Raw genomic sequence first — 26,552 nt, forward strand, 5'->3', positions numbered from 1 at the left:
ACATGGTGTCATACAGTTTTAACAAGCAGGTTATAAGCTGCTGTTTCTTGTTAGCTAAATTAGCCTCATTAGTCCAGTGGAAAACTTGACACCAAACACCAAACAGGTCTTGGCTATCAGTCATTTGTAGGAAAACAGTATGTGATAAGTGCAGGTCAGTGATGTACAGAGTGTCTGTATATCCTGCAAGCTTAACCTGTGTTTAGAGTCAGCAGACCAAACAGAGCAGGCATCTAGATAGCAAAGAGAACACAGGAATGTGTGAGGAATATGTGAGGTATGTATGTGAAGATCATCTGTATGTGAACATCATCTGAGAGAGGGAGTTTTTTTTTTGATTGACGGTTTTTAAAAAGCCGTCCTAAGCAAGTTTTAAAGACCAATCACTTCTTATTAAGAAAATGACAGGAGCCTCTCCACACATCACGATCATTAGCTTTAATCAGAGCCCTAAACAGTAAACAGCTATTTCTTTGTAGCAATAATTTATTAAATAGTTTAGTACCTGGTATGACAGAAATATGAAATAAATACATTCTCACACAATAAATAGCTATTTCAAACTAGCTCAATATATACAAATGACAAATAACAGACAGACATGAAAAGCCTGGTTTAACTGAGGAACTAAAGCTTTTGGGAAAATAATAAATAAAATGACACTAACACACATATAAATACAAAAACTTACAAATAAAAAAAGACAATTTTATAATCTAAAAATGTATAATGTTTGCACAAATAGAAACGTGAACATAACACTGTGACAACACATTAACTCAATCAGTGGTCTTGGCAGATTTGTATTGACTCCAAAAACATTATGCCTCATTATTATTACATGATTAGCTTATTTGTTAGCCTCTGCTGGGCTGCTGGTGAAGCTGCTGGGTGTGTTTTGTAGATCGATGGATATCGGCATGATTTCACTTCCAGCAGAAGAGCAGCGCGTCATCCTCTCTGATACATAATCCTGAAGAACATGAAACCATCAACATAACATAAACTCACAACTTCACCATTATTCATGTAGATTTGATTACTACTATGAATCACTCAGTAACCACTATGAATTATTCAGGATCTACTATGAATTATTCAGCAACTACTATGAATTATTCAATAACTACTATGAATTATTCAGTATCTTCAATAAATTATTCAGTATCCACTATGAATTATTCAGTATCTACAATGATTTATTCAGTATCTTCTATGAATTATTCAATAACTACTATGAATTATTCAATAACTGCAACAAATCTTCAGTGAAATGGATGTGTGAGTTCTGTAGTTATCAGAATGAGGACCTGAACACCTCAGAGTTTAAAGATTAATGTGTCACTCACTGGCTGTTGATCTGGTACATGGTCATGATCACTGTCGGAATGTAAGGGGAAGTTGGTTAGCAGTTTCCAAGATGGCTGGAAACTCTGGAAATCCAGTGGAGTCATCAGGATGTCCCTGTCCAGACTATCCGGACTGGCAGCAAAATATGGCTCCTCCACAGCCTGTTACATGACAATATATCCATTAATATTTTTATGTATATTTGTATGTTCATTGCTATGCCCATTTATTTGAATCTTTTTCATTTTCGGGGGCATTTTTCCCCAATTTCCTTCTCCAATTTAGTCCTGTCTAGTTTCACCTGTTAGCTAAGTCTCCCCTTATCCCATGATGCAACCACGCTGGGAGGATGAAGGCTAGCATGGGCTTCCTCCCAGACATGTGAAGCTCAACCCCATCTTTACAAACTGCTGCTAACTCAACGTCATTAGAGGTCAACATGCTTGGAGAAGGAGAATGCTCACTGCAAATTCTATGACATCAGCCAACAGATGCCCCCACTGACTAGCATTGCACTAAATGATGGGGGAGAGGGAGGGCCACTCTACCCACTCAGAGAGATCTTTCTTCTTTTTGCCACATGTACATTGTGTTGATTTTAGGGTTGGTGCGTTGGGATGCCTTGGTCTAAAGCAGTGAAGAAAACCTTGTGATTTCAGAGAACTAAAAAGCAATTCTTTAAATTTTAGTTGTTTTTCTTCAGTAAAGTCATGCTTATATTTGAACTCTGCAAGTATTACAGTGCTACTCTTGTTTCATTGTTAAGTTTTTGAGGTAAACAAAAAACAATCTTGAAACACCCAGCGGAAAACTGGCCAATCAGATTATTTTTACGAGGTGGACAAAGCTAAGCGAGCTCTCTCATTGGTTAGGACTTCAGTAGGCCTTACCTGTTGTAATAATCATAATTAGATGATCAGAGGATCATGCTTTGATTTACAATGGATAGGAACAGTTACGTGAGATAAAACGTCACACTAGGCCTTCTGAAAGTTCTAAATACATCACTGACTGTGAATATGAAAGGCAGCGTAATCAATGGGCTGTTAGAAATGAAAAACAGTGGTGGCAGCTCTACACCAGAGCTCACTACTGAAAGAGTCATTGTGAAACTGCTATAAGGTAAACTATACTCTATGGCTACATTCACATTACCAGGTTGAAGTGGCACAAATCCAATTTTTTGCCCTAATGTGACTCAGTTTTCAGGGCTGTGTGGACATGCAAATCTGATCTTTTCAAATCAGACCTAAGCCACTTTCGGATACGTATCCGATTTGTGGCAATGCAACCTTAATGAGAAGCTCAGATCGGAATTTATGTGCTTTTTTTCACTGCGCATGTGCTATCATTCCACGTTACCGTGGCAGCAGTGCTGAACAGACGTTAAAGCCTGTAAACAGTGGAAAAGCACCTTTCTCACCTTTTTCGCCTTCATCTCGCTCTAATAATGAACAGCTGAGAGATGTTCAGAGTTATTTATCTTTGCAGTCAAGGCTCGTTCTGCTCAATCATTTGTTTGCTGATGATGCACGTGACATACGTGATTCAGTCATGTGATGTTACCCAGTAGGATGTGAGCATGCTGATCATTTCAGGACGCCAGTTTGTTTAAATTAATGACAGATCTGAGTCACTTACCTAAATGAGTGTGAACCATCGTGTCAGAGAGATCGGATTTGAGCAAAAAGTTGCAGATGTGTTTTTTTCCTCATGTTTTTACTGAGTTTTGATTTTTATGGCCCGAATTGAAGGCCAAGCTTTAATAGTTCACCACTGGTCTGAAGATGGTGCATTATATTCAATTAAGTGATAATAGGATGACTTTTTATTCAGTGCAGTAATCAAATTGTTTTACATTTTGAAAATTTGGTTTGGTTTAGTTTCATCATCACTACTTCCTCCTGCTTATCGCTGTTGTGGGAAGAAAACCTTGTATCTCCAAAATGATAACTTAATTTACCTACTAGTTTTTGGCTGCTTCTTTTGGTCCATTTTTCATGAAATTTACACACAATGTAAAGGACAACAGACATTTTCATTTAATGTTAAAAACTGAAAAATCAAAATGGAGATACAAGGTTTTCTTCTGACAGCAGCGTTATAGGTAGTACTACTATGACTATTATATAATGAAATCTAATGCTGATTAATGCATCATTGACTCTCAACCTCTAAAGTCTCTTGCTCACCTGCTGATGTGGCCGGTGCTGTATCTGTCTGGCCCCTGCACTTTTCTTTTTATCTTTACAGCGTTTGTTCTGAAACCAGACTCTGATGACCCGTGGACTCAGACCAGTCATCTCCACTAGCTGCTCCTTCAGCAAAGCGTCTGGCCGCGGGTTTGCACTGTAGCAGCTCCGCAGTGTATGCAGTTGAGCTTCACTCAGCACGGTCCTTACACGGGTCACTCTGTCTGACCTCTGAGCCCCTGACCAGTGAGGGTCAGACTGGACATTGCCTACACACAGGGAGAAAAACAGGTGTGACCAGCAGAGTCCGAACAGAGCAATTTACAGCCATAAACACAATAAATACAGCAATAAATACACATTTATTTTCCTGGAGATGTTTCTGAGGAGATTAGACATTAACAGTACTCCTAACATGCACCTGGAATACCTGGTAGGTCAACAAATCTGCCCCATCAGATAAACAGCATTTAAAGCTTTCGTCTTTCAGAGAGAGGAGAAAATCAAGCTGCTTCAGATCTGAAAACATCCGCAGGTCTTTCTGTCCATCCTTCCACTGTGAGAAGACAACTCAGCGCTATGGGTCTAGGAGTAAATCGTAGTTCTACAGTTACAGACTGTAGTCCATCTGTTTTTCTGCATACTACATACCCCACAGAGCAGGTATTATTTGGGCGGTGGGTCATTCTCAGCACTGCAGTGACACTGACGTGTTGGTGGTGTGTTACTGTTTGTTGCACTGGTGCGAATGGATCAAACACAGCAGTGCTGCTGGAGTTTTTAAACACTTCAGTGTCACTGCTGGACTGAGAACCAAAAACATCCAGCCAACAGCGTCCTGCAGGCAGCGTCCTGTGGGCAGTGATGAAAGACTAGAGAATGCACAGCACAAACTGTGCAGCAGCAGATGAGCTATCGTCTCTGACTTTACATCTACAAGGTGGACCAACAAGGTAGGAGTGTCTAATAGAGTGGACAGTGAGTGGACACAGTGTTTAAAACTCCAGCAGCGCTGCTGTGTCTGATCCACTCTCACCAGGGCAACACACACTAACACACCACCACCGCACCAATGTCACTGCAGTGCTGAGAATGACCCACCACCCAAATAACACCTGCTCTGTGGGGTTCCTGACCATTAAAAAACAGGGTGACAAAGTCTACAGAGACTACAGTCTGAAATTGTAGAACTACAAAGTGCTCCTATATGGTCAGTGGAGCTGATAAAATGGACAATGAGTGTCAAAACAAGAAGGTGTCTTAATAAACTGGCTGGTCGGTGTAGGAATTGTAATTATTAAACTAGATGGTGTGAGACGAAGAACAGCACCACCTAATAGACCCTACGTGTCGTTGATGCTGTACATTTACAGGTTGTGTATACCTGGCCTTACTCCGCCGCAGTGCTGTGGGTGGGCAGCGCACTGTGGGTTTCCGTCCCGCAGGGTGAATCTGTCTCCAGGTACCAGCTGACGATCACAGCCCATACACCGAAAACACTGCACATGATAAATTCCACCATGTGTACGCATCACATAATCATGACTGCTGAAGGACCGGAGACATTTTGGGCACTTGGAGGCGTATAACCTGAAAAATAGAAATTATTCACTTATTTTTTCAGCTATCATTGTTTAAACCTGACTTCAAGTCAAAATAATCATATATAGTAACCGATCGTACACTACAGATCTACTAATACTAATACCACTAATACAGAAGTGATGCAGTAATACAGTTCATATATGCACCTCTTTTGAATTTGTTGATTGTTGTGATGTCATATTTACACATATCCACCTATTCAGCCTACAGCAGTTTAGCCTCGCCTACTCAGACTGAGGTTAAATAGATCCTGGACTGCTTTTTGAATGAGATGCAATACAGGGCAGCCAATCAGAACAGAGCTCATTTACATACACCAGTCATCAAAACAGCCTGTTTAATGCTATGGCATGAAGAAAGTTTGGAAGATGGTCATGTAGAAATTAATTAGGGCTGATAAAGTATGAGCTCTTTAATAATTAAGACAAAGCCAAAAAGCGTTCTTTGGAGTAATACCATCAAACATCTGGTGCTGAAGGGCCAGAGTCTGGCACGGTTTGGTGATTTCCCCACTCTATCCTTCCAACTAAAGGTGGTAATTAATTGATGAGTGAAATCTGGTGGCAAGTCACCAAAGGCCTCTTTTCCACCGTAGAGTCAAACGGTTCCCACGGACGGTTACAGTTGGTTTTTCCATTTTCTGTGCAGCTATATAAGGAAATACTGAAAAAAAACTGCACGCAACAGTGGCTCAGCAACGGCCAACAGGCTAATAGCTACACTACAGAACAGGATTGATTTCAGCACTGTTACTCCAACACCAGTCCACTTTGTGCTCCCGGAGATGAGTCTTTATCTTTATAGGCACTTTTAGCATGCTAACTACATTAACAGTACTTAACCGATGGCTTGATAAGGTCAGCCCCCACTGACTGCATGCCACTGCTGGTCTGCCCACAAACCACTCAGATTACTGGCCTACATACAAGGTCTAACTAGTTTTCAATCTTCTCAAACAGATTTTAATGCACATAAAACTATTTTGGAAAGTTAACTAATACAAGTATTGCAAACAATTGAGAGACAAAAAAAGCCTAATATTAAATTTTCTTGCTGACACTGTGCTAAATTGGTTACACCTGTACAATCTACTATATTTATGCTGCTAAAATTTTTTGCTAAGCTAATTTAAAAAGGATAACAAAAAAGAAAGGAAGGAAAAATAGGTAGATTGGACTGTAAGAGGAAAATGAGCGATGAAAGGTGGAATTTTGTCTAATACTCTGCTTAACCTCCAGTGGGCCTCCCAGAAAACGCTAAGCAAAAAAAAAGCCATTGGGTCTCTATTCTCTTGCTATGTGGGTCACTAGATCATTCACTCAGACATGGATTTTTTATCATCCACACCTGTAACAGCAGAGCACCAGTTAGTCAGCATTGAATCTGCACCGTGGTGTGTGGCACTGTTTGGATCTCTAGTCCACTAGCTAAGCTTACAATGAGTACTGCTAACTAGGGCTTAAATGAAATGGCTTACTAGTGCACTAGATATGAATTCAAATATAGGATCCTACATCTAAGCAGTGCATAATATATTCAGACTGAAAGAGAGAAGCTAGCATTAGCCTGGCAAGCAGGCTGCAGATCCAAACTCCACAGAACAGGTTCAGTTTTGTCTTACAGTCCCTCCAACACCAGCTACTCGACTTTACTCCCGATTTGAGTCATTATCATCTAAACTTGTGTCAGCGTAGCTTTTGTTAGCCAGAATCAAAGCTGTTGTGTGATGAGCAAAGCTGTCAATATGACAAGCTAACCAGCTGCTCTCTTCTTTAACATTTAAAAACTGTTGTTAGCTTGACGTTTTCACATTTATTAAACGATGAACTGAAAATTGTGAACTGCTTTCATTTATTTGGTCCAAGAGAACTCAAGTTATTTAAATAAATAACAAAAAAGGTTCTTCAGGGGTTCTTTAGCAAAGAAAATAGATCTATATAGAACCATGAACACTCAAAGAAACTTTTGAATGGTTAAAGGGCTCTTTGCATCATGAAATCGCTCTTCAGATTGATGAAAAATGTGCTGTAGATGGATCTATATTGAACCCTTTTGGAAAATGGTTCTGTATAAGCATTGTTCTATTGTTACGATGTCAGGCTTAACAATAGAATCCTTTTGGGTGCTATTTAGAACCCTTTTCAAAAAGGTTCTTTACTGAACCATCAACCTGAAGAACCATTTCATAATGCAAAGAACCCTTTGACCATTCAAAAGGTTCTTTGAGTGTTCATAGTTCTATATAGAACCATTTCTTTGCTAAAGAACCCTTGAAGAACCATCTTTTTTAAGAGTGTACTAAAACTTTTCAGTTTTGAGGGTGACATAAAACGATGTAAACACAGAAGCATCAGCGTTATGTCACAGTGTAAAGGACTCTTTTGGTTTAACAGGTGCTCTGATTCCAGATATATTTGATGGTTTCCTAATGCGATTTAAAGGTGTTCTACAGGAAGCTAGTGGTCTCTCATGGTAACCATTAAGCCATTTCTCATTAGAAAAGCAAAAACATTTAGGTTTCTAGCTAATAGTTCTTCTTTTTTCAGCAGGGAGGGTTTTCCTTAGAACCGCCCCAGAGGAACAAATGTCTTTCTTAAGGTTGTTTCAAAGAAATAAAGCAGGTCTCAGTTTTGAGTTGATGAAGGATCACTGATTTCTGAACTCTCTCCTAACACCCTCAGGAGAGAAGAGAAGATTAACATCAGCGTTTCACTACAAGAAGTTCTGGTGATGAATGAGAAAAGCGTGAGTTCTCATTCCACACTGACAGACTGCTGAGAGAGTTCTTTGATCTAGAACCGAGCTCTGTAAGCAAACAATGAGATTTTACACGTTTCTTATGGAAATATTACTCAGCTCAGACTGGGCTGAGATGAGTCAGACACTAAAGAGTTAATCCGTATGTGTGATGATATTTCGATCAAAGTGAGAAAATCTGAGGGTTATTTATTTCTCAAGAGCTGAATTTCAGAAACAGGAGAAAATGGGTTACGTTGAAGCCAAGAAGGAAGGTGTTTAGGAATCTTTTTTAAGGTTGTACTGATACACGTGGCAGGTTTACTGTTTAATAAGCTGAAGTACCTGCTGTAATCTTTCTTGCACAGTGTTTTCCCATCTTTGATGAAGCATGTGCGCGACTCGTCCAGGTGCTGCTCACATTCTGAACACTTCAGACATGCAGCGTGCCACTCCAGATCCGGGAACACACGCAAGATAAAACGATCAAGAATCTGATGACCACAGCCAACACAGAGCGAAACCAGGCCTGGAGAGCATAGATAGATATATAGATGGATGGATGGATGGATGGATGGATGGATAGATAGATAGATAAAGAGACAGACAGACAGACATTAATCCTGGAGGGAAAGTTGTCTAATACAGCAGCACAAAGTACAGTAAAGATCACAAAATATCAGTTTGATGCTGTGCTGGAAGTATTTTTTCTCTCATTATCATTTTGTTCAACATTTTTTATGAGGTAACCTAAAGAACGTCATTAAATTTTACCAATGGTTAAAGTGTCCACATACTTTCTACAGCTACTGCGCCTGCTGACAGAGGTTTTTAACAGATTTCAAACATTACAATATGTTTATGATAAAAAATTACATTCTCAAAAATAAAGCATTAATTCACACTTTATTTACAATTTAAAACACGCCTTTTGTGTTATCACTACTTGAGTGATAATAGCATCTTTATTACATATCACTTTCCGTTTTAGCTAAGAAGTCTGAAAGTGCTTTACACAGGGAAGCTAAAACACTACAGATCAAATCTAATAGTAAAATTAGTGAAATAACAATATAACTACTATTTATAGATGTAAAAAAAGACATGGGCAGATACTAACATGATAAAATGTGTTTTAAAGTGGAATTCCACCAATTTTTAAAAATTTCTGCATAATTAAATAGTTAAGATGTAAACATTCATTCAGAGTGGTTTGGTGTGAAATGCTCTGCTCTAGAGAAACTTACAGAGACAGAATTGTTCACAGTGATGGTGATAGGAACCAGACGTCCACCTCTAAAAGCTCCCTCACAGAAGGTTATGAATACACTGCCTGATGTCTGAGACACTGTTTTATGACAGTTTTGAGAAGATTTTTTCCTAAAATGTATTATTTAAAATCTAGTCATGGTGGAGGGATACATGCAGGGTGTTATTAGGCAAAACAGTCCCCAAAGAAAACTTATTTTTTCAGATTTTCCACTATTTTACCATCATCAACATTCCATATAAAACTCAGAAGACGTGTAGGTTCACGGGTGGTTTTTATAATAAATAAAATGTTTGTGTGGTAGTCATGGAGACTCCTGGTTCCTATCACTACCACTGTAAAGAAATCCGAGTCTGTAGAACAGAGCATTCCACATAGACCACTCTGACTTTGTTTGCATTTCAATGAATGAAAAATTGGTTGAATTCACAAAATGTGTTTATGTGTTCTTAACGGGAAGTGAATACCAGACTACACATCAATTCTTTAACACCTCAAAAACACCTTTTCATTTAAATATACAGGATTTGTTTTCATTGAAAAACACTTACGTTTCTGTGGATCTTCCATGGCTGCACCTTCAGCGTTGGTTGTGAATGAACTCAGTTCAGAACAGCACGCTTTAATCTCCACCACTTGGCCACTCGTGAAGCTCTCTCAGCGCCGCGGCCTTTTCTATTGATGTGGTGCAGAGGTCCAGTATTGTCCTCCCTCAGAGGACTCTGATTGGCTGCACTTCATCAGCTACTTTAGAGACCTGGCAGGTGCAGCGGTATAAGCTCCTCCCACCTTTCAGTTTGGTGGCGCCTCTGGCTCTTCAGGTGGGACAGAGCTTGTGACATCTCTGCCTTCTACAGAATACTGTACTGCACAGAGAGGCCACCCATCATTTACTTAACTTCAGCCATCACGTGTGTTATTTATTTTTCAGCGTCAGGAAAATGTACAGGAGGCATATTTGACAGAAAATGACACAGAATGTGAAAAAGTAATTGCCCCCTTAGCTACTAAATCAACCATTAAACCAAACTCACTGGGCTCAGTTTCACTAGCCACACCCAGGCACGATTTCTGCCAGACCTGTTGAATCTAAACATCACTTAAATAGAACCTGTCTGGCAATGTGAAGCAGGTAAGAAGGTCACAAAAAGCAGCACATGATGACATGTTTTAAAGATATTTAAATGTGCTGTTCTTGTTACTGTGCCTTCAAAGAGGAATTCCACTGATTTCTCAAACATTTATTCATAATTGAGTGGTTAAGATGTAAACAGAGTCATTCAGAGTGGTTTGGTGTGAAATGCTTCATTCTAGAGAAATTTAACGAGTCAGAATTGTTCACAGTGGTGGTGATAGGAACCAGACGTCCACCTCTAAAAGCTCCCTTACAGAAAGTTATTACAACAATTTCTTCCAACAAGCTTTCGGTAAAACACATTTTTAAAGTGTTTAAAATGGCTATATTTGTGTTGTAGTCATGGCGACCCCTGGTTCCTATCACCACCACTGTAAAGAAAGCTGAACCATTTCACATCAAACAACTCTGAATGACTCCGTTTACATCTCACACTCTAAATTATGGAGAAATTTTGGCAAGTTGGAATTCCTCTTCATGATTGAAATATGTAAATGAGCTCTGTTCTGACTGACTGTCCTGTATTGTGTCTCATTCAAAAAGCAGTCCAGGCTGAGACACTCCCTATAACTTCAGCATGAATGGGTGGGGCTAAACTGCTGCAGGCCAAATAGGCTGACATATGTAAATATAACATCACAAAAGTCAAAATGGGCTGTTTTTGCAGTCTAGCTTAATTAAATGAAATGTATAAGCCACGGAATGAACATGTTAACAGTGTTTACATTCTCTATCAGACCCTTTAAAACAGTGAGAGAAATACAGTTTTCCATGATATGAGCCCTTTTACTTCCAGGAACCAGTTTAGATGGATGTGTTCTGCTGATAGACAGTCTACGGTTCTGCTACATATAAGTACAATCTCAAATTGCTGTGAATGACATTTAGTGCACTACACTAAGACCAGATACTCTTATCTTGTGACGTGTGTAGTTCAGTGCACAGTGCAGGGAATAAGGAGGAATTTCAGATTAGGCCTCCCATCAAATTACTCACTTGAACGCACTGGGGCATAAACTGCAGGTGTAAAGCAACTCTGAGATATGCCACCTATCGCTGACCCGGTCGCCTTATCAGTCGAGTTTAAATGAAGGTAAACAGTAATCCAGAGCAAACTCACCGCACCTGAGAAAAAACTCTCCTCACCATTGTTTAGTAGGTGCGTAGGGCAGAATAGTACACACTCAAAAAAGACGGTTCTTTAAGGGTTGTTTAGTAAACACAACAGTTCTATATGGAACCATGAACACTCAAAGAACCATTTGAATGCTTAAATGGTTCTTTGCATGGTGAAATAGTTCTCCAGCTTGATGGAGAATGTGCTGTACATGGTTCTTTAGAGCACCTTTTTGAAAAGTGTTCTTAATACTACCAAAAAGGGTTCTGCTATTATTACAGTGTCAAGCTTGTAACAGTAGCAGAACCATTTTTGATACTGTGGAGAACCACATACAACACATTCTCCATCAGTCTGAAGAGCCATTTCACCATGCAAAGAACCGTTTAAGCAGGCAAATAGTTCTTGGAGTGTTCATCGTTCTATATAGAATTGTTATTTGTACTAAAGAACCCACACACAAGTCAACAAAATGTAAAAATAGGTTAAGTGAGCTAAAGTAATAAAGAGAAATAATACAAAAAATTGGCAAACATTTCAGTCACACAGGACCTTCTTCAGCACAAGTGCAGATAATGATGTTTGTTCTGGGTTAAAAAACTGAAAACACAACTGAGTTCCATCTTAAAGACCACAGGTGAAAGATTCCCGTATGGAAGAAAAATATATGTAGATTTCTTTGCTTGTATTAGGAATATATGTGATGTTTTAAAATATGTGCTGAATATATTTTACTGTGCAATTTTCACATTTCAAAACGTTTTCAACCATTGTTAGCATTTTAGGTGAACAATTTTTTTAATTACATTATTTTGTTGTAGAACAACAGTGTGGTCTTATAGGCCTGATTAGTTAGATGCTTGTGAGTTGCAGTTAGCTGCTTCCTCAGCTCTTGCTAATTTAAGTCTATGTATGTGTATGCAAGAAGCATGTCAACAAAGATCTTTACAAATTTGAAATTAAAAAATGAAGGAAAAACAAAAAATGGTTTTTTTTTCAATTTGTAGAAAACGTATAAAAAGATGTAGTTTTGCTGGCTTTGTGTATATATATATATATATATATATATATATATATATATATATATATATATATATATATATATATTATGTTTTTATTTACATTCATTTACATTTAGCATCCCAACTTTTTTGGAATTGAAGTTATATAATTATATAATTATATATATAAAAGATAATTAATTATTTGGCCCTTTAATATTTAATGAAACAGAATATCTAAAAATAATAAACTTAAATGTCGTCGCGTCCGACGTCACGCGTACACCTCTGGCGTCATGCCGGGCGGTCTCTGTCGTCATCGCACTCCGCCATGTTGAACGAGGAACTCGGGAGAACAGCGGGGAGAAGTTCCCGGATGTGAGTAAAACAATCCACGTCAACAAACACGAACCGGGACGAACCGGGACAGATAGAGTTAGACCGAGATAACCGGGAGAATCCGGGCAGCCCGGCCGGTGCGATTTTGACCTCGGAACCCCGCAGTTTGTTTGCGATGAGCTCGGTGAGCCAGAGGAGCTCCGGCCTGGTGCAGCGGCGCACCGAGGCCTCCCGCAGTGCCGCGGCCGGCAGAGAGCGAGCAGAGGACGGGGAGGAAGCAGAGAGCCGCCGCGCTGAGGAAGAGGACGCGGAGGGAGACTCCAAAGAAACCCGCTTAACCCTGATGGAGGAGGTGCTGCTGCTTGGGCTGAAGGACCGAGAGGTCTGAATATAATCTTTCTGAATATTTAGAAAGCCTCACATTCAGCTGAAGTCAGCTTCTGGTTCGAATGATCTCGTCCTAACTTAAATGGTGCAGCAGTTACTGCGTTTCCCGTCCCACCTTAAATGGTGCAGCAACTGCTGCTTTTCCCGTTCCACCTTAAAATGTGCACCCGTTCTAATTCTAACAAGCGAATAGGAAGCTAACGAAAGGCTTGTCTGCTGTAGGCCATTTAAAGTGTACACTAAGTTTATCTACTTAATAAAACAAGCTGCACACAGAGTAAATGTTAGGATTAGAAGCTGTTGAGTTCTTCACCGGTCCAGTAAACAGGTGGTGAACGTAGTCAGAGTAGTGGCCAGACCACAGACATAAAATCGAGAAGTCTTAATGTATTGGCTTACTTACATAATGAGCTTCTTTGAATTCAACTGTTGTACTTAAAGGGGAACTGCACCACTTTTCAAAAATGTCATCATAAATAAAGCATTGCAATGTAAACACTGTCATCTAGAGCAGTTTGGTGTAAAGTGGTTAATTGTGGAGAAACTTAATGACTCTGATTACAGTGCTGCTGACAGGAACAAGGGGTTGCCATTATTATAACACTGATAAAGCCAATTTATTTACTAACCGGTACCGCAAAACAAAAACTCAAGCATCAGGCAAATGCGCTCATAACCGTTTCATTTCATGTAATAAGTTTTTGTGAGGGAGCTTTTAGAGGTGGACGTCTGGTTCCTATCACCTCCACTGTGAACACTTCTGCCTTGGTAAGTTTCTCTAAAACTCCAGAAGGTATTTCACACCAAACCACTCTGAATGGCTTTGTTTACAACTTAACCGTTTAATATTCTGAAAAAAAGCAGAGTCAGTGCGGCCCATGACTGACTGATCGCTAGGAAACAACAACCAGCAACAGCAGCGTAGCAGAGATGTGACTGAGGCTAAGGTCGTATGTAGACATAAAGCTCTTCTTGCCTAGTGGTCACATATAATGGAGGGTCTTTTTCCTTACGGCAGCTGTCGAAGGGGTTAAATCTTATCTCTACTTGATGGTGGATTATGTAATGGTTAAGACAGCCACACTTCTCAGACTAACTACGTATGGTTGGGTCCCTAAAGCTCATTGAAATGAATTGAGCTCAGCACCATTTAACAATCAGTATGGTAAGCAAATATGCCTGTGTATTTACATATATATCTGTTTTCATAAGTAGTAAAGGCCCATATCCTTCAATTTTTTTGTCCATTGACATTCTCTTATAACATTTGTGTGGGGTAATGTATTATGATTCATTTTTACGTGACCATTTTCCAACCTCTCCCTTATAATTAAACAAGCTGTTTTTTATTACTGTGCTTTTAAGGCTGTGCTCTGTTCTGATCGGCTCATCCTGCATTGTGCCTCATTTAGAGTATTCCATCCCTTATAACTTCAGTGTGAATGGGCTCGGCTGAACTGTTGTAGGCTGAAAAGGCAGGTTTTTGTGAATGTGACATTCGAATTCACAACGGGCTGGTTTTTCAGCTTAGTTTGCCGGTATAGACTGTGACGCTGACAGTACTGTAATAGTATTTGTATACACCTTTTTTTTTTCTCAAAGTAAGGAAAAGTTTTTCATGGTATGTGGTCTTTAAATTTACTGCCTTATTTACTGCCATATATTGTCTTATTTTCTTTTTGTTAAGATAGGGTTACGCTACACGACTTTAACCCCGATTTTAGCCCCAGTTCTGTCTGGCTGAGTCTGTGCTGGTCGTCTGCAGATTTTGGGTCAGTCAGAGTCAACAATTGGGAGGGTGAAGTTGAGTCGTGTATGAGGGGTGCAAATTTTGTCTCCTCTTGTTTCAGCCACTCGGCGTATATATCATACGTTTGATTTTTTTTTTAGACCCAACTCTGAGCATAATCTAGTAGAGTAAAAAATGGTCAGCAACTCAATCTAAAATCAGTAACATATTTACAATACATTAGCTATGTTTACAAGCAGCCTAATAACCCATTAAGAATCCGATTAATAGTTTAATCGAAATAGAATACGTCCTTGTGTACACCTCAGTTGGAATAGACGGATTAAGGCCATTCGGAATACAATTTCTATCCAATTGAACGAGATGGGGAGTCCTGTAAATAATCTGTTAAATAGAAGAATAATAGCCGTGTAAACATCTGTATCTGATACGTGCACGTGCATTATTTTGGATCTGATTACTTGTAAGTGTGCATGTAAACAAAGATTTTCCATCAGATTGTTGAGGAGAGTGAGCATAAACACCTCAGTCTTTATGTATAATCGGAATCAATTTAATCAGATTTGTAAAAACTCTTTGCGTGTAAACACAGCTGTTGGAAGTACATTTTGAATATATATATGTTAGAGTACGTGGGAAGAACTGCTGTAATTTTTATTTAATGCCCGCTTTCTCACTGTTACTGGTTGGCATTTTTGTTCATGTAATTCTTCTGTTAATGTTTCACGAAAAATTATTCAAATGAACACAAAAATTAAAACAAAATTCTCAACATTATTTTGGCTCTCATGACCTCCTTTAGTCCACTGCTGCTCCAATAATCCCACTGCCCTTTCATGACTTAAGCCAGGCTTGTCAAACTGGGGACTTTGGGGGCCAAAGTGCTGTGGAGATCAGCGTTTAACATCATCTAACGCTCTGAATTCAGTTCATGAAGGCCTTGCTAATTAGGAGATGAGCTGTGTTGTCTGTTTTTAGTGAGGCAGCGTGCTGCAGTGTTTTTGGTCCGCGAGGACTGAAGCTTGACACGTGACCTAAGCCAATATTTTTGCATATCCCAAAAAAGCCTGCTAATTTGCCTGTAAAGTGAGTAGCTGTGTGATTTTTCAATTAATAACACATATGTAACCTGCCACGAAATGCATGCACAAATCTATTACAACACCAGAGCTGAGCTTACACTAACGCTGAGATTAATAACTGATCACATTGATTTATCAGTGTACTCAGGCTTTAGCACGGTCTTCAGTGTTTGTAAAGAAGCCATTTATTGAGTTCTTCTTTGCAGTACTTCTTTACACACCTTGCTGGCAAGCAGTGGCGTTCCTTTGAAAGATGGTATGTTTTAAAATTTAGCGGGTACATATTCTAAAAGTATTCTCCAAAAAATGTAAAAGTAACTGCTGCCTTTACAAAATGTAACTTGGACTGAATACAGGTACTTAATAGGGCTGAGACATTAGTTGTTTTTATATTGAAATCACAATTTGAAAGGGTGCAATTTTCAAATCACTGCAGATTTTATGAAAATCTTGTAGTCTGTTATACACAACGTTGATGAGTTGCATGTTTTAAATAAAGGAAATTTAACCTAATAACATGGGGCTCACTAACTGCTTTTAGATTAATTCAACTAATGAGAAGCAACCAAGCATCCATGTGCTGTGACATCACAACCCCAATTAACTAGCAGGCTGTTGTGTTATTTAACTTAGATATTGTATTATGCCTTTAAGCCTCAAGCCAGAAAAAAATTTAAATTAAAATTAAAATCGGTCAGAAAAAACTTAATTAGGCTTTGTTCACACAGCAGGTAAAAGTGGCCCAAATCTGATCTTTCTCTTCATATGTGACACAGATGTGTTCTCTGTGTGTCAGTGTGAACAGCAAAAAATGCCATTTAATTTGACATTTTCAATTCCGATTTGAGACGCTTCATATGTGGTACTGAAATTCGATACGTATCTGATCTGCGGCAGTGCGACTCTGTCTAAACAGCTGGAATTCATGCAATGTTTACATCAATCCAACTCGGCATTTGTCATGTTTTCGAGCTGCTGAGTCCTCATAAACATTTGAGTTGATGTTTCTGTGCTTCTCTTCTGTGTAGAGACTCATCCAAACCCCTTCGTGTTTGAAGAGACTTAGAAAGAAATAGAAGAGGGAGGCTGCAGCGTCAAAGAACAGTTAAAAGTCTGAAAGCAAAGTTTAAAGAATCCGAGGACACAAACCAAAGAGGTGATTGCGCCCTTTTTACAGTGAGCTCGAACACTTTCTGGGTGGTGAGCCCAGCTGTCAGTCAGCGAAGTTTCGTGATCACTCCTGTTATGCTGGCGAAGATGAAGCTGAAACCTCCGGAGTGACTGGCGTTTGTTGTCAGTCATGACTGTTTACCTCTGGATGAGCCACGTAAAGAAACATGAAGCATTGTTCTTTTGCGCATGCAGGTCAGACAAAAAAAATTATTTTGTGAGAAAATCAGATTTGGGCCACTTTTACCTGCCCTAAATATTTTTCCAAAATCGTTCAGCCCCAATACTGCATCCATGATCGTGACCTAAATATGTTTACATGTTGCTTCTTTATTGTGTCAGTGCAAAATGTGATCTCTAATATTTCAGTCACCCAAAAAATCTGCAGAAACCAGTGGGATAGTGTGAGATACCCAGTCTTTTTATAATCTGTTATGAATTTTAAAAGTCATGTAGTATACTCAAGGCTTTAGCTGTACAGATTTTTGTAATTCGTGGATTCCAGTCATTCATTAGTGACAGGAGAGAGGGGAAAACTCACTTTCCACGCAGGTTTAACCAGTTCCTGCGTGTGGTCACTGGTTTTGGTCAGGATGCTGGAAGCTGGTGCGAATCTGTCAGTCATGTCAAAGTGCCACCTCTTGGAAGTGATAGTTTGGCTAAAACTCTGATTCATCTATGCATTTCCCACTTAAATCTGTGGAATTGCTCTTTAAAGTAACCGTGTGGTATAAAATTACATTTATATAATTAAATTTCCCCCTCATCCCAGTCGATCAGCCAAGACATGTTTGGTGTCTGAAGTTTGCTTCTTTAGTTTTGCTTTGGAGCTATGAAGCTAATATAGGTAATGAGTGGTGAGAGCTTATAGCCCAATAATTGGCAGTGCAATGCGGAAATGGCAGTCCAGACATGCGATTATTATTTTGACTGATGTGTTGCAGTTTTATGAGGTAAATGATGTGAGGCAGGTAAGGACACTCAACCTGAATTTAAATGCTGCTGCACTAAAATGTCGCAGTATAATAATGCATGACTCGTGCTACATAGCCAGACACCTTCATCTTTCTCTAAAGCACTTTGATTCATAACATTTAGGGGTGAATTCCTCCAATTTCTCAAAATTTCTGCATAATTCAGTGTGTGAGATGTAAAGAGTGATTCAGAGTGGTTTGGTATGAAATGGTTCAGATTTCTTTACAGTGGTGGTGATAGGAACTAGGAGTCACCATGACTACAACACAAATATAGACATTTTATTTACTATCCAGAACCACCAGTGAACCTACACGTGTCTTCTGTGTTTGGCTCTTTAGAGCAGACAAGGTTGTCTATATTGCTACTTGTTTTTGTTTAGTCCACACATTGTGGTTTTTAAGTTAGCTAATAAAAATCTACCATTGGCCAAATTTGGCTGTGAAGAAACTTGAATCAGACCTAAAAAATCATGATCAGTGCATCCAAAGTGCTAACTGCAGCCCTAAATCATCACACATTTATCTACTATCATGTTGAGTTGTTCAGTATCTCTGATACACTTGTGTGGTTTCTGACAGTTATCTATAAACATGGACTAAATTCAGGCTTTGAGACAACTGCTACTGTTTTTGGCTCTGTACTTTTGTCCATTCTCCAGGATTGTAGTAGCGCTTATAGAAATAAACGTGACCCTAACAGAAGCCCCAACGTCAGCAGGTATAAAATGGGTCTAAGGCTCTTCTTTCGTAATAAAACTCGTGATTTGCATTTGCTCTGATGTGCTGAAGAATCTCACTTCTCACTTTTTTGACTGTATCCAGACTGAATGGTGTGAATTGCATCACTTTACCAGTTGATGAAGCTCCACATCACACACCACATCCAAAGTGTCAGTGAAATATTATAAATAGATGAAAATTATAACTTTGTTCTGTTTCTTCAAGTTAATTTATTCTTTCATAGGCGTTTGTTGTTTGTTGTAAATGTTAAGGGTATTTACATCTGCAAAAAAACAAAAATGAGGTCAGGGGAGTTCCACCAAATTTTCTAAATATTTCTGCATAATTAAAGGGTTCAGATGTAAACAAATTTATTCAGACTTATTCAAACTTACTGAGTCAGAATTGTTCACAGTGATGGTGATGGGAGCCAGGCGTCCACCTCTAAAAGCTCCCTCACAGAAAGTTATTACAGGAAATGGTTATGAATACACTGCCTGATGCCTGAGACACTGGTTTATGATTGTTTTCGAGAGAGGTTTGGACTAAAACATATTTTTAAAATCCGCTCATGTTAGAGAGGTGCTGTGAGGCAAAATAATCCCCAAACAAAAGTTTTTTTTCTCCACTATTCCTTCATTATCAGCATTCCATAGTGGTGATAGATCTCATTGTCTGAGACATTGTTATATGATAGTTTTGTGATTAAGTTTTGGCTTAAAATGTATTTGAATCCATCCGTGGTGGAGAGATATATGCAGAGCATTGCTAAGCAATATAGTCCCCAAAAAAGTTATTTTATCAGATGTATGACTATTTTCCCATCATCAACGTTCCATATAAAACTCAGAAGACACGTGTAGGTTCACTGGTGGTTCTGGATAGTAAATAAAATGTCTATATTTGTGTTGTAGTCATGGCGACCCCTGATTCCTATCACCACCACTGTAAAGAAATCTGTACCATTTCACACCAAACCACTCTGAATCTCTCTGTTTACATCTCAAGGACTGACTTATAAGGGAAAAGAGAAAAAATGAAATTCCGATTTAAGATGTAAGGGTAATTCTGCTGTTTGAGTATCTATAGACGTTTGTTAGGAGTCAAGCGACTTATTTTTCACAGAAGGGAGAAAGAAATTAAACTGTGTAAATACACAGAAAGTAAAGCATTTATTAGAGCAAAAGCGGCTCTGCCTCCACTTCTACTTTATTAGTGATTAGTGGAGTAATAATTGATTTGATTTTTTGTATAACTACGTTTTATCACCTGTCTGTAAAGCACTTTGAGCTGCCACCCGCATGAAAAGTGCTATATAAATAAAAATTATTATAATTAAATTATTATTGATATATATGTAGTATGATTTATTACCTCCTCTAAAAAAACAGTCTTTGTGGGTGATTATCAAAACCACAGATTTCACAAAAAGTGGCTTGAAAAGGCCCAGAGGGTCTGCCGCTGTCCAGGCTGTCCCTAATTGTTTTTTCTGCTCGAGTGTCAGTAAAACGCTGACCAATTTCACATTTTAATAAAAAAATAGAGATTTACTAGTTGTAGAAAGCCTGTAAACAATAACCAGTGCACTGTCAAATTAAATCTCCATAGAAACAAGGTAAAAGATGTTATCGTTTAATTATTTATTTTTTCTTTTTTTTTCTTTTTTTAATATTTGCTCCACTCCCTCAGTATATTGAATTTAGCACTACTTGCCAAAGATGCCTTATAGTATCACAGTGTTTTGTTTTTGCCATATCGCCCCTAAATAAAAGTGTGTGTGTGTTGTATTCCACAGGGCTACACGTCGTTCTGGAACGACTGCATATCGTCTGGTCTGAGGGGCTGCATGCTGATTGAGCTCGGCCTCCGAGGACGATTACATCTCGAACCATGCGGCATGAGGAGGAAAAGCCTGCTCACCCGAAAGGTGGGTATAAAAAAAGCATGGTGATGCATCAGTCAGAAAGAAATGCAAACTTATGATCAGTTATAATCTATTATAATAATAGCCAATAAAGGCTTAGTCGTATTCTTATATAGTTCTGTCAACTAAATGCAGCAACGGTATGGAGAGGACATTATGCCAAAATGAAATGAGTTCACTACAGTTGAAAAGTGTGAAATGCAGTGCACGTGCGCGTAAACTTTTCCAAAGTGACATACACGAAACCTTTCGTTCAAATCGCTTAACGACTTTACTGAAAAACAATATGTAAAAAACAAATGCACAGTGCTTGAGACGAAGTTAAAGGGGAACATCGCTGATTTTTAAAAATGTAATTAAATGGCCGAGATGTAAACAGTCTCATTCAGAGTGGTTGGGTGTGAAATACTCCATGCTAGAGAAACTTACCAAGTCAGAATTGTTCACAGTGAAAAGCTCACAGAGAGTTATTACATGAAGTGGTTATATGCTGTCTGATGTCTGAGACACTGTTTTATGATAGTTTTGTGATCAAGTCTTGGCTTAAAATATGTTTCGATCCATTCATGGTGGAGGGATACATGCAGGGTGTTGCAAGGCAAAATAGTCCCCAAGGAAAACTTATTTATCTGATGTGTCACTATTTGACCATCATCAACATTCCATATAAAAAGTGTAGGTTCACTGGTAGTTTTGGATAGTAAATAAAATGGCTGTATTGGTGACCCCTGGTTCCCATCACAACCACTGTAAAGAAATCTGAGTCTCTACAATCAACCATTTCATACCAAACCACTCTGATTCACTCTGTCTACATCTCAGGGATTTAATTATTCAGAAATTTAGTAAAATTGGTGGGGTTCCCCTTTAAGTCAATGTAAAGAATCTTTTTAGTTTACTTTCTGCATGTCACTGTTTAAACACTGCCTCGTGGTCATTTTTCACTGTTACCATTGACTTTCAGTGAGTTTTGTTCAGTCCTATTCAGTTCTGACACATTCAGCATTTAATTTTTAAATGCAATTCATCATGCATTGTATTTTAGTGAAGAAGTGAAGAGACGAGGAAACAGTATAACAGGCTTGGCTTTTCATTTTGACATGCGTTCTGTAAATCATGTGCACTGAATTCCATGTTTATCCACTAACTTTACTGCATTCCAGTTTGGCTTTAATTCGCAACACCACTGAGAAATCATCATATTAACAGAGAAGAGCAGACAAAACAGCAGAAATAGGCTCTTTTTTGTGTCTGCCTTAAAGCATTAAATATAAAAAATGTATTGATTTTATTGTCTGTATTCCATACCTGTGTAAGTAGTATTCAGTGTATTTTTTTAAATTGCTTTTGAATCGTGACAAAATAATTGTATCAGTCAAAATTTCACAGTGTCAGTTCACGTAAACATGTTTAACAGCCTGCGGTGATTAATTTTATGGCTGTTGTCCTTTGTGTCTCCAGGTGATGTGTAAATCGGACGCCCCCACGGGAGACATGTTGCTAGACGAGGCGCTGAAACACATTAAAGAAACTCAGCCTCCTGAGACAGTACAGAGCTGGATCGAGCTGCTGAGCGGTGAGCGGCAGAAATGCACTTTTCATTCACTCTGTAAATCAGACAATGTCATTCACTACCTGGCCTCGTTACTTTGTTCCATTCACAGCCTGATTTTGCTCATTGTGGGTTGGCCAACAAGTTGAACCAGATATATTAGCGTTAGGCTGTTAAAACTTCCTTGCAACTTTACATGAAGCAGTAACAATTACAAGCACCTCAACTTTGTGAAACAGTCAGTCAAAAATACCAATAATGCATCCTGTAATCACATAGAACATCACAGTTTTGTCAGTTTCCTGAGCCACAATGACAAAGTAAGTTTCTCAAAGCTAACATTATGCAACCAGCTGCTGTAACTAACCAGCTAATGCTAACGGCTTTTTAAATGCCTGCTGGTGATGCTGTTTACACTGGAAATGTCAAGTGTGCACATCAAGTCAGAATGAAAAGCACAAACCACAGACCTATTTGAAAATAGCTCCTACACTGTCCAGATGTGTTTTGGGACACTGATTTTATAGAGTGGTTATGTTTTATCCCCACATTGAACATCAGTAGCCTAAATAAAGTTAAAACTGCGGCTCGGTTGTATCTGATAACTTGTAGCTGCTAACTAGCTAAGTATCCTTATCAATCAGTGACATAAAACGAATGGTATTCACCTCTAACTTTCAGCACTCTAAATTGTTTACTGGAAGGGTCATAGAGATCCTTCCTCTCACCTCCTCCATTTTGAGGTGCAGTTGCAGAGTGACACACTATAACGCACTCACAGCTGGTTTAGAAAGCTCCACTGATGTGTAATGGGAGCGCTTGATTTCATCATTGCTTGCTTGCTCGCATCACTTGCTGTTGAGACACAGTGCAACACATATAGTCTATCTATAGCACCATGCCATGTCTGAGAGCCTCCAGTCTATTTGTATTGTTTGGATTTTACTATATTACCACAATAATGTGAAAGCTGGGACTAAAATGTGACTTACAGTCAGGTTTCTACACAAATGGCCCGCTGTGACTCATAATAACAGAATGCATCACGCATTATTATGCTTTACTGCCAATTACGACTTCACACCTTCTTTGTCTTTATAAGGGGAGACGTGGAATCCTCTGAAGCTGCACTATCAGCTGAGGAACGTACGTGAGCGTTTGGCGAAGAACCTGGTAGAGAAGGGCGTCCTGACCACGGAGAAGCAGAACTTCCTGCTCTTCGACATGACCACGCACCCGCTCACCAACAGCACGGTCAAGCAGCGGCTGGTCAAGAAGGTCCAGGAGTCTGTGCTGGACAAGTGGGTGAACGAGCCGCAGCGGATGGACAAGCGTGTACTGTCTCTGCTGTTCCTGGCCCATTCCTCCGACGTTCTGGAGAACGCTTTCGCTCCTCTGCTGGATGACCAGTACGACCTGGCCATGAAGCGGGTCCGCCTCCTGCTGGACCTGGACCCGGAGGTTGAAGCGTCCAGAACGGGCGCTAATGAGCTGCTATGGGCCGTGGTGGCCGCTTTCACCAAATGAACCTGGTGGACACAGAGAGAGAGAGGGGGGGGAAGAGAGAGAGAGAGAGAGTGAGAGAGAGAGAGAGAGAGAGAGAGAGAACGAAAGACTGGCCTTTGTGCTCTTTGAGCCAGACCCAGAACAATGGCCTTGGAACTTTGTTTACTGAATCTAATAGTGGTGGTGGTTACTCTAATTGTTAGTGGTGGGAAAAACCAATAATGAAGGAGAGGATAGTAGCGATGGTGATTATAATGATAATAACAATGATTCTCATGATGATGGTGGTGATCTTGAAGGGACAGCCTGCCGCTAACTTCCAAGGACCTGTTCTTCTTCTTCTTCTGCTTCTTCTTCTCCTGGCTGGTAGTGGACACATGATTACAGCCTGCTTTGAGGATTCGTATAGAGTAAAAGCACTTTCCTAACTAACAGGGTCCAGGAAAAGCTCGGAAATGTATCCCACAGAGAAGTTCTTATGGTCCTTTCTTGCTTTTTTTCCAGCTTAATCATGAATTTCATCTGGAACCTGGTGTGCTACATTTAATCCCAGTCTCATTCATGCAGGCCTACATTTATACGAGCCCGTTCTTTTTTTTTTTATGCTACGAAAATGATATCTTGGTAGGTGAAATTGTCTTAAATCTAGTCAGTATATATGATTTCTCATTAAATTATAGGAATATATGATTATTTAACTTAATTCTAGGCATAAGAAGTGGTTTTATCCAGTGACAGCCAGTTAACTGCCGGCTTGAAACAGGCCGAGGAAAATGCAATTTCACTGAATAAAATCATATAAAGCTATAAAACTACTAGTAAAAATGTCTAGAAATTTGTTGAGTAATCTTAAAATCTTCTTACAGTGGACTTATCATTCGAAATATCGACTAGCTATATCTCATAATGAGAGATAGTGATGGTTCTACTTTTATTGGCTTCTCCTCCACGTGGTTAATGAAGGCAGACGTCTGCACATTCAGTGAGAAGTGTTAAGCGAGGCGATCCGTTAATCGATTTGAGGCAATCAGGGTGCTCCCGAAGATGTAAAAATAAATAATATTAACATTTTCAAATCATAGCAGATTGCTCACAGTCTCAGTTCTTATCCACGTTTTCTTTTAAACTCACTGTAAAATGGCTTTACTGCTGCTGCAGTGCACTTGAACACGTTTACTCGTCCTAGATGGTTTTTCACATAAACCTCCGGGATGAACTCCATAACTTTCTCGCTAGCTGATTCAGGGTCGGAAGATCAGGACTTTCCTTCAGGAAAGCGACCAAAAGCCCTTCTTTGATGTTCATAAGCGACGGACACCATTACCCAAAAGTTTAATACCATCCTGCACTCTTATAAAGATCGTTTTTCAAGGGCTCTTTAGTAAAGAAAATGGTTCCTTGTAGAACCATGAACACTCAAAGAACCCTCTGCGTCATCAGAGTTCTTTAGACTGATGGAGAATGTGCTGTAGATGGTTCTATACAGAACCTTTTTGACAGTGGTCAAAAGACAGTGCCCTTCGTAAAAAGGTTTTATAAAGAACCGTTAGGCACATTCATGCACATTTTCCATCGATCTGAAGATCCCCTTCATGATGCAAAAAACACTTTAATCATGCAGAGGGTTCTTTCAGTGTTTGTGTTTATTCTGTAAAGAACCATTTTCTTTACTAAAGAACCCCTGAAGAACCATCTTTTTTAAAAGTAAACTACATTACATTTGGCCATTTGGCTTTTGCACTTTTCTTCAAGTAGCCCAAACTGAGTTTTTCCTCTGCATTAATGGCCAGTAAACTATTAATTGTTGGTGATATTTTACATCTAAGTGCATAGTCCCCCTTTTTGATGTCAGTAGGGCTCCCCCTAGTGGGCAGAGTCTCTGTTGGTCAGCTTTGAAGGAATTCTCCAGCATCTTTTTAACTTGGATCTGTAGCATATGATTTACTACCAAAACGGCAGAAAACCTCACTTATAATAGAAGCCAATAAGCAGGTGCCCATTGGCTTCTATTATTAATAAGTACAGCAAAACATGCCGAAATTATTGTCTGTGTTATATGACTGTGTGCTGCAGATACTGTAGACAAAGGTTAGGTTAATAAATGCTGGAATATTCCTTTAATACAGATTTATTTGTGGTCAGTTTTATTTAATATCTGAATGCCGGTTGCCAGGCTTGCAGTTCCCCAAAGTGCATCAGCGAAGGCTTTTGTTTCCTGAGGGCTTTTTCAAACCTGCACGCTTTATATTGTGAAAGTGTCTCTTTAACCGTGCTTTTTTTGTTGTTGTTGATTTTACACCCTCACAATATGCCATTTCAGTTTTTTACACTATCAGACTGTTTCAAAGTTGGAGACGTTTTATTTCAGTGTGTCTGCCGTTTATTTTCGTTTGTCATTCCCCTTACCGCTGCCTCTGTGATAAACGAGGGACAGATGTGGACTGAGAAGAAGGAGGGACGTATTCTCTCTGGCGTGAATGAATTTGGGGTTTGACTTGTTGATGTGCTCTTAGTTAACCATACTTAATTATGTGTAAATGTAGAGACGATGTGAGAGGAAAGCCCAGATTTGTACACATGCTTTTTACCACGTAATAAAGGACGATCCTTTAAGTGCCTGAATTGGACACAAGTGAAGCTTCTCCTCCTGCTTTGTTTTTCAGCCTAGCTGTGCAGACTTCACATGGCCTCTAGGGGGAGCAGTGGGAAGGGATGATTTCTCAGCCAGGTCGTTTAAAG

General features: G+C 39.3%; 2 protein-coding genes across 2 annotated transcripts; one reads left to right on the top strand and one right to left on the bottom strand.

Moving 5' to 3' along the window:
- Positions 1-437: 437 nt before the first annotated feature.
- On the bottom strand, positions 438-11,543 carry isl1l (islet1, like). Its single transcript, XM_036594962.1, has 7 exons — positions 11,285-11,543; positions 9,705-10,019; positions 8,229-8,412; positions 4,927-5,132; positions 3,543-3,811; positions 1,350-1,511; positions 438-973 (listed from the first exon to the last, which is right to left on the bottom strand). Exons 2-7 carry the CDS (start codon positions 9,721-9,723, stop codon positions 851-853), a joined length of 963 nt encoding a protein of 320 aa, XP_036450855.1. The 5' UTR covers positions 9,724-10,019; positions 11,285-11,543; the 3' UTR covers positions 438-850.
- A 1,377-nt stretch (positions 11,544-12,920) lies between these two features.
- si:dkey-27b3.2 (Golgi phosphoprotein 3) lies at positions 12,921-26,450 on the top strand. Its single transcript, XM_036594880.1, has 4 exons — positions 12,921-13,127; positions 20,627-20,758; positions 22,217-22,331; positions 23,410-26,450. Exons 1-4 carry the CDS (start codon positions 12,921-12,923, stop codon positions 23,832-23,834), a joined length of 879 nt encoding a protein of 292 aa, XP_036450773.1. The 3' UTR covers positions 23,835-26,450.
- Positions 26,451-26,552: the final 102 nt, after the last annotated feature.

Source organism: Colossoma macropomum, unplaced genomic scaffold (genome assembly GCF_904425465.1).
Source record: "Colossoma macropomum unplaced genomic scaffold, Colossoma_macropomum, whole genome shotgun sequence".
NCBI classification, from domain to species: domain Eukaryota; kingdom Metazoa; phylum Chordata; class Actinopteri; order Characiformes; family Serrasalmidae; genus Colossoma; species Colossoma macropomum.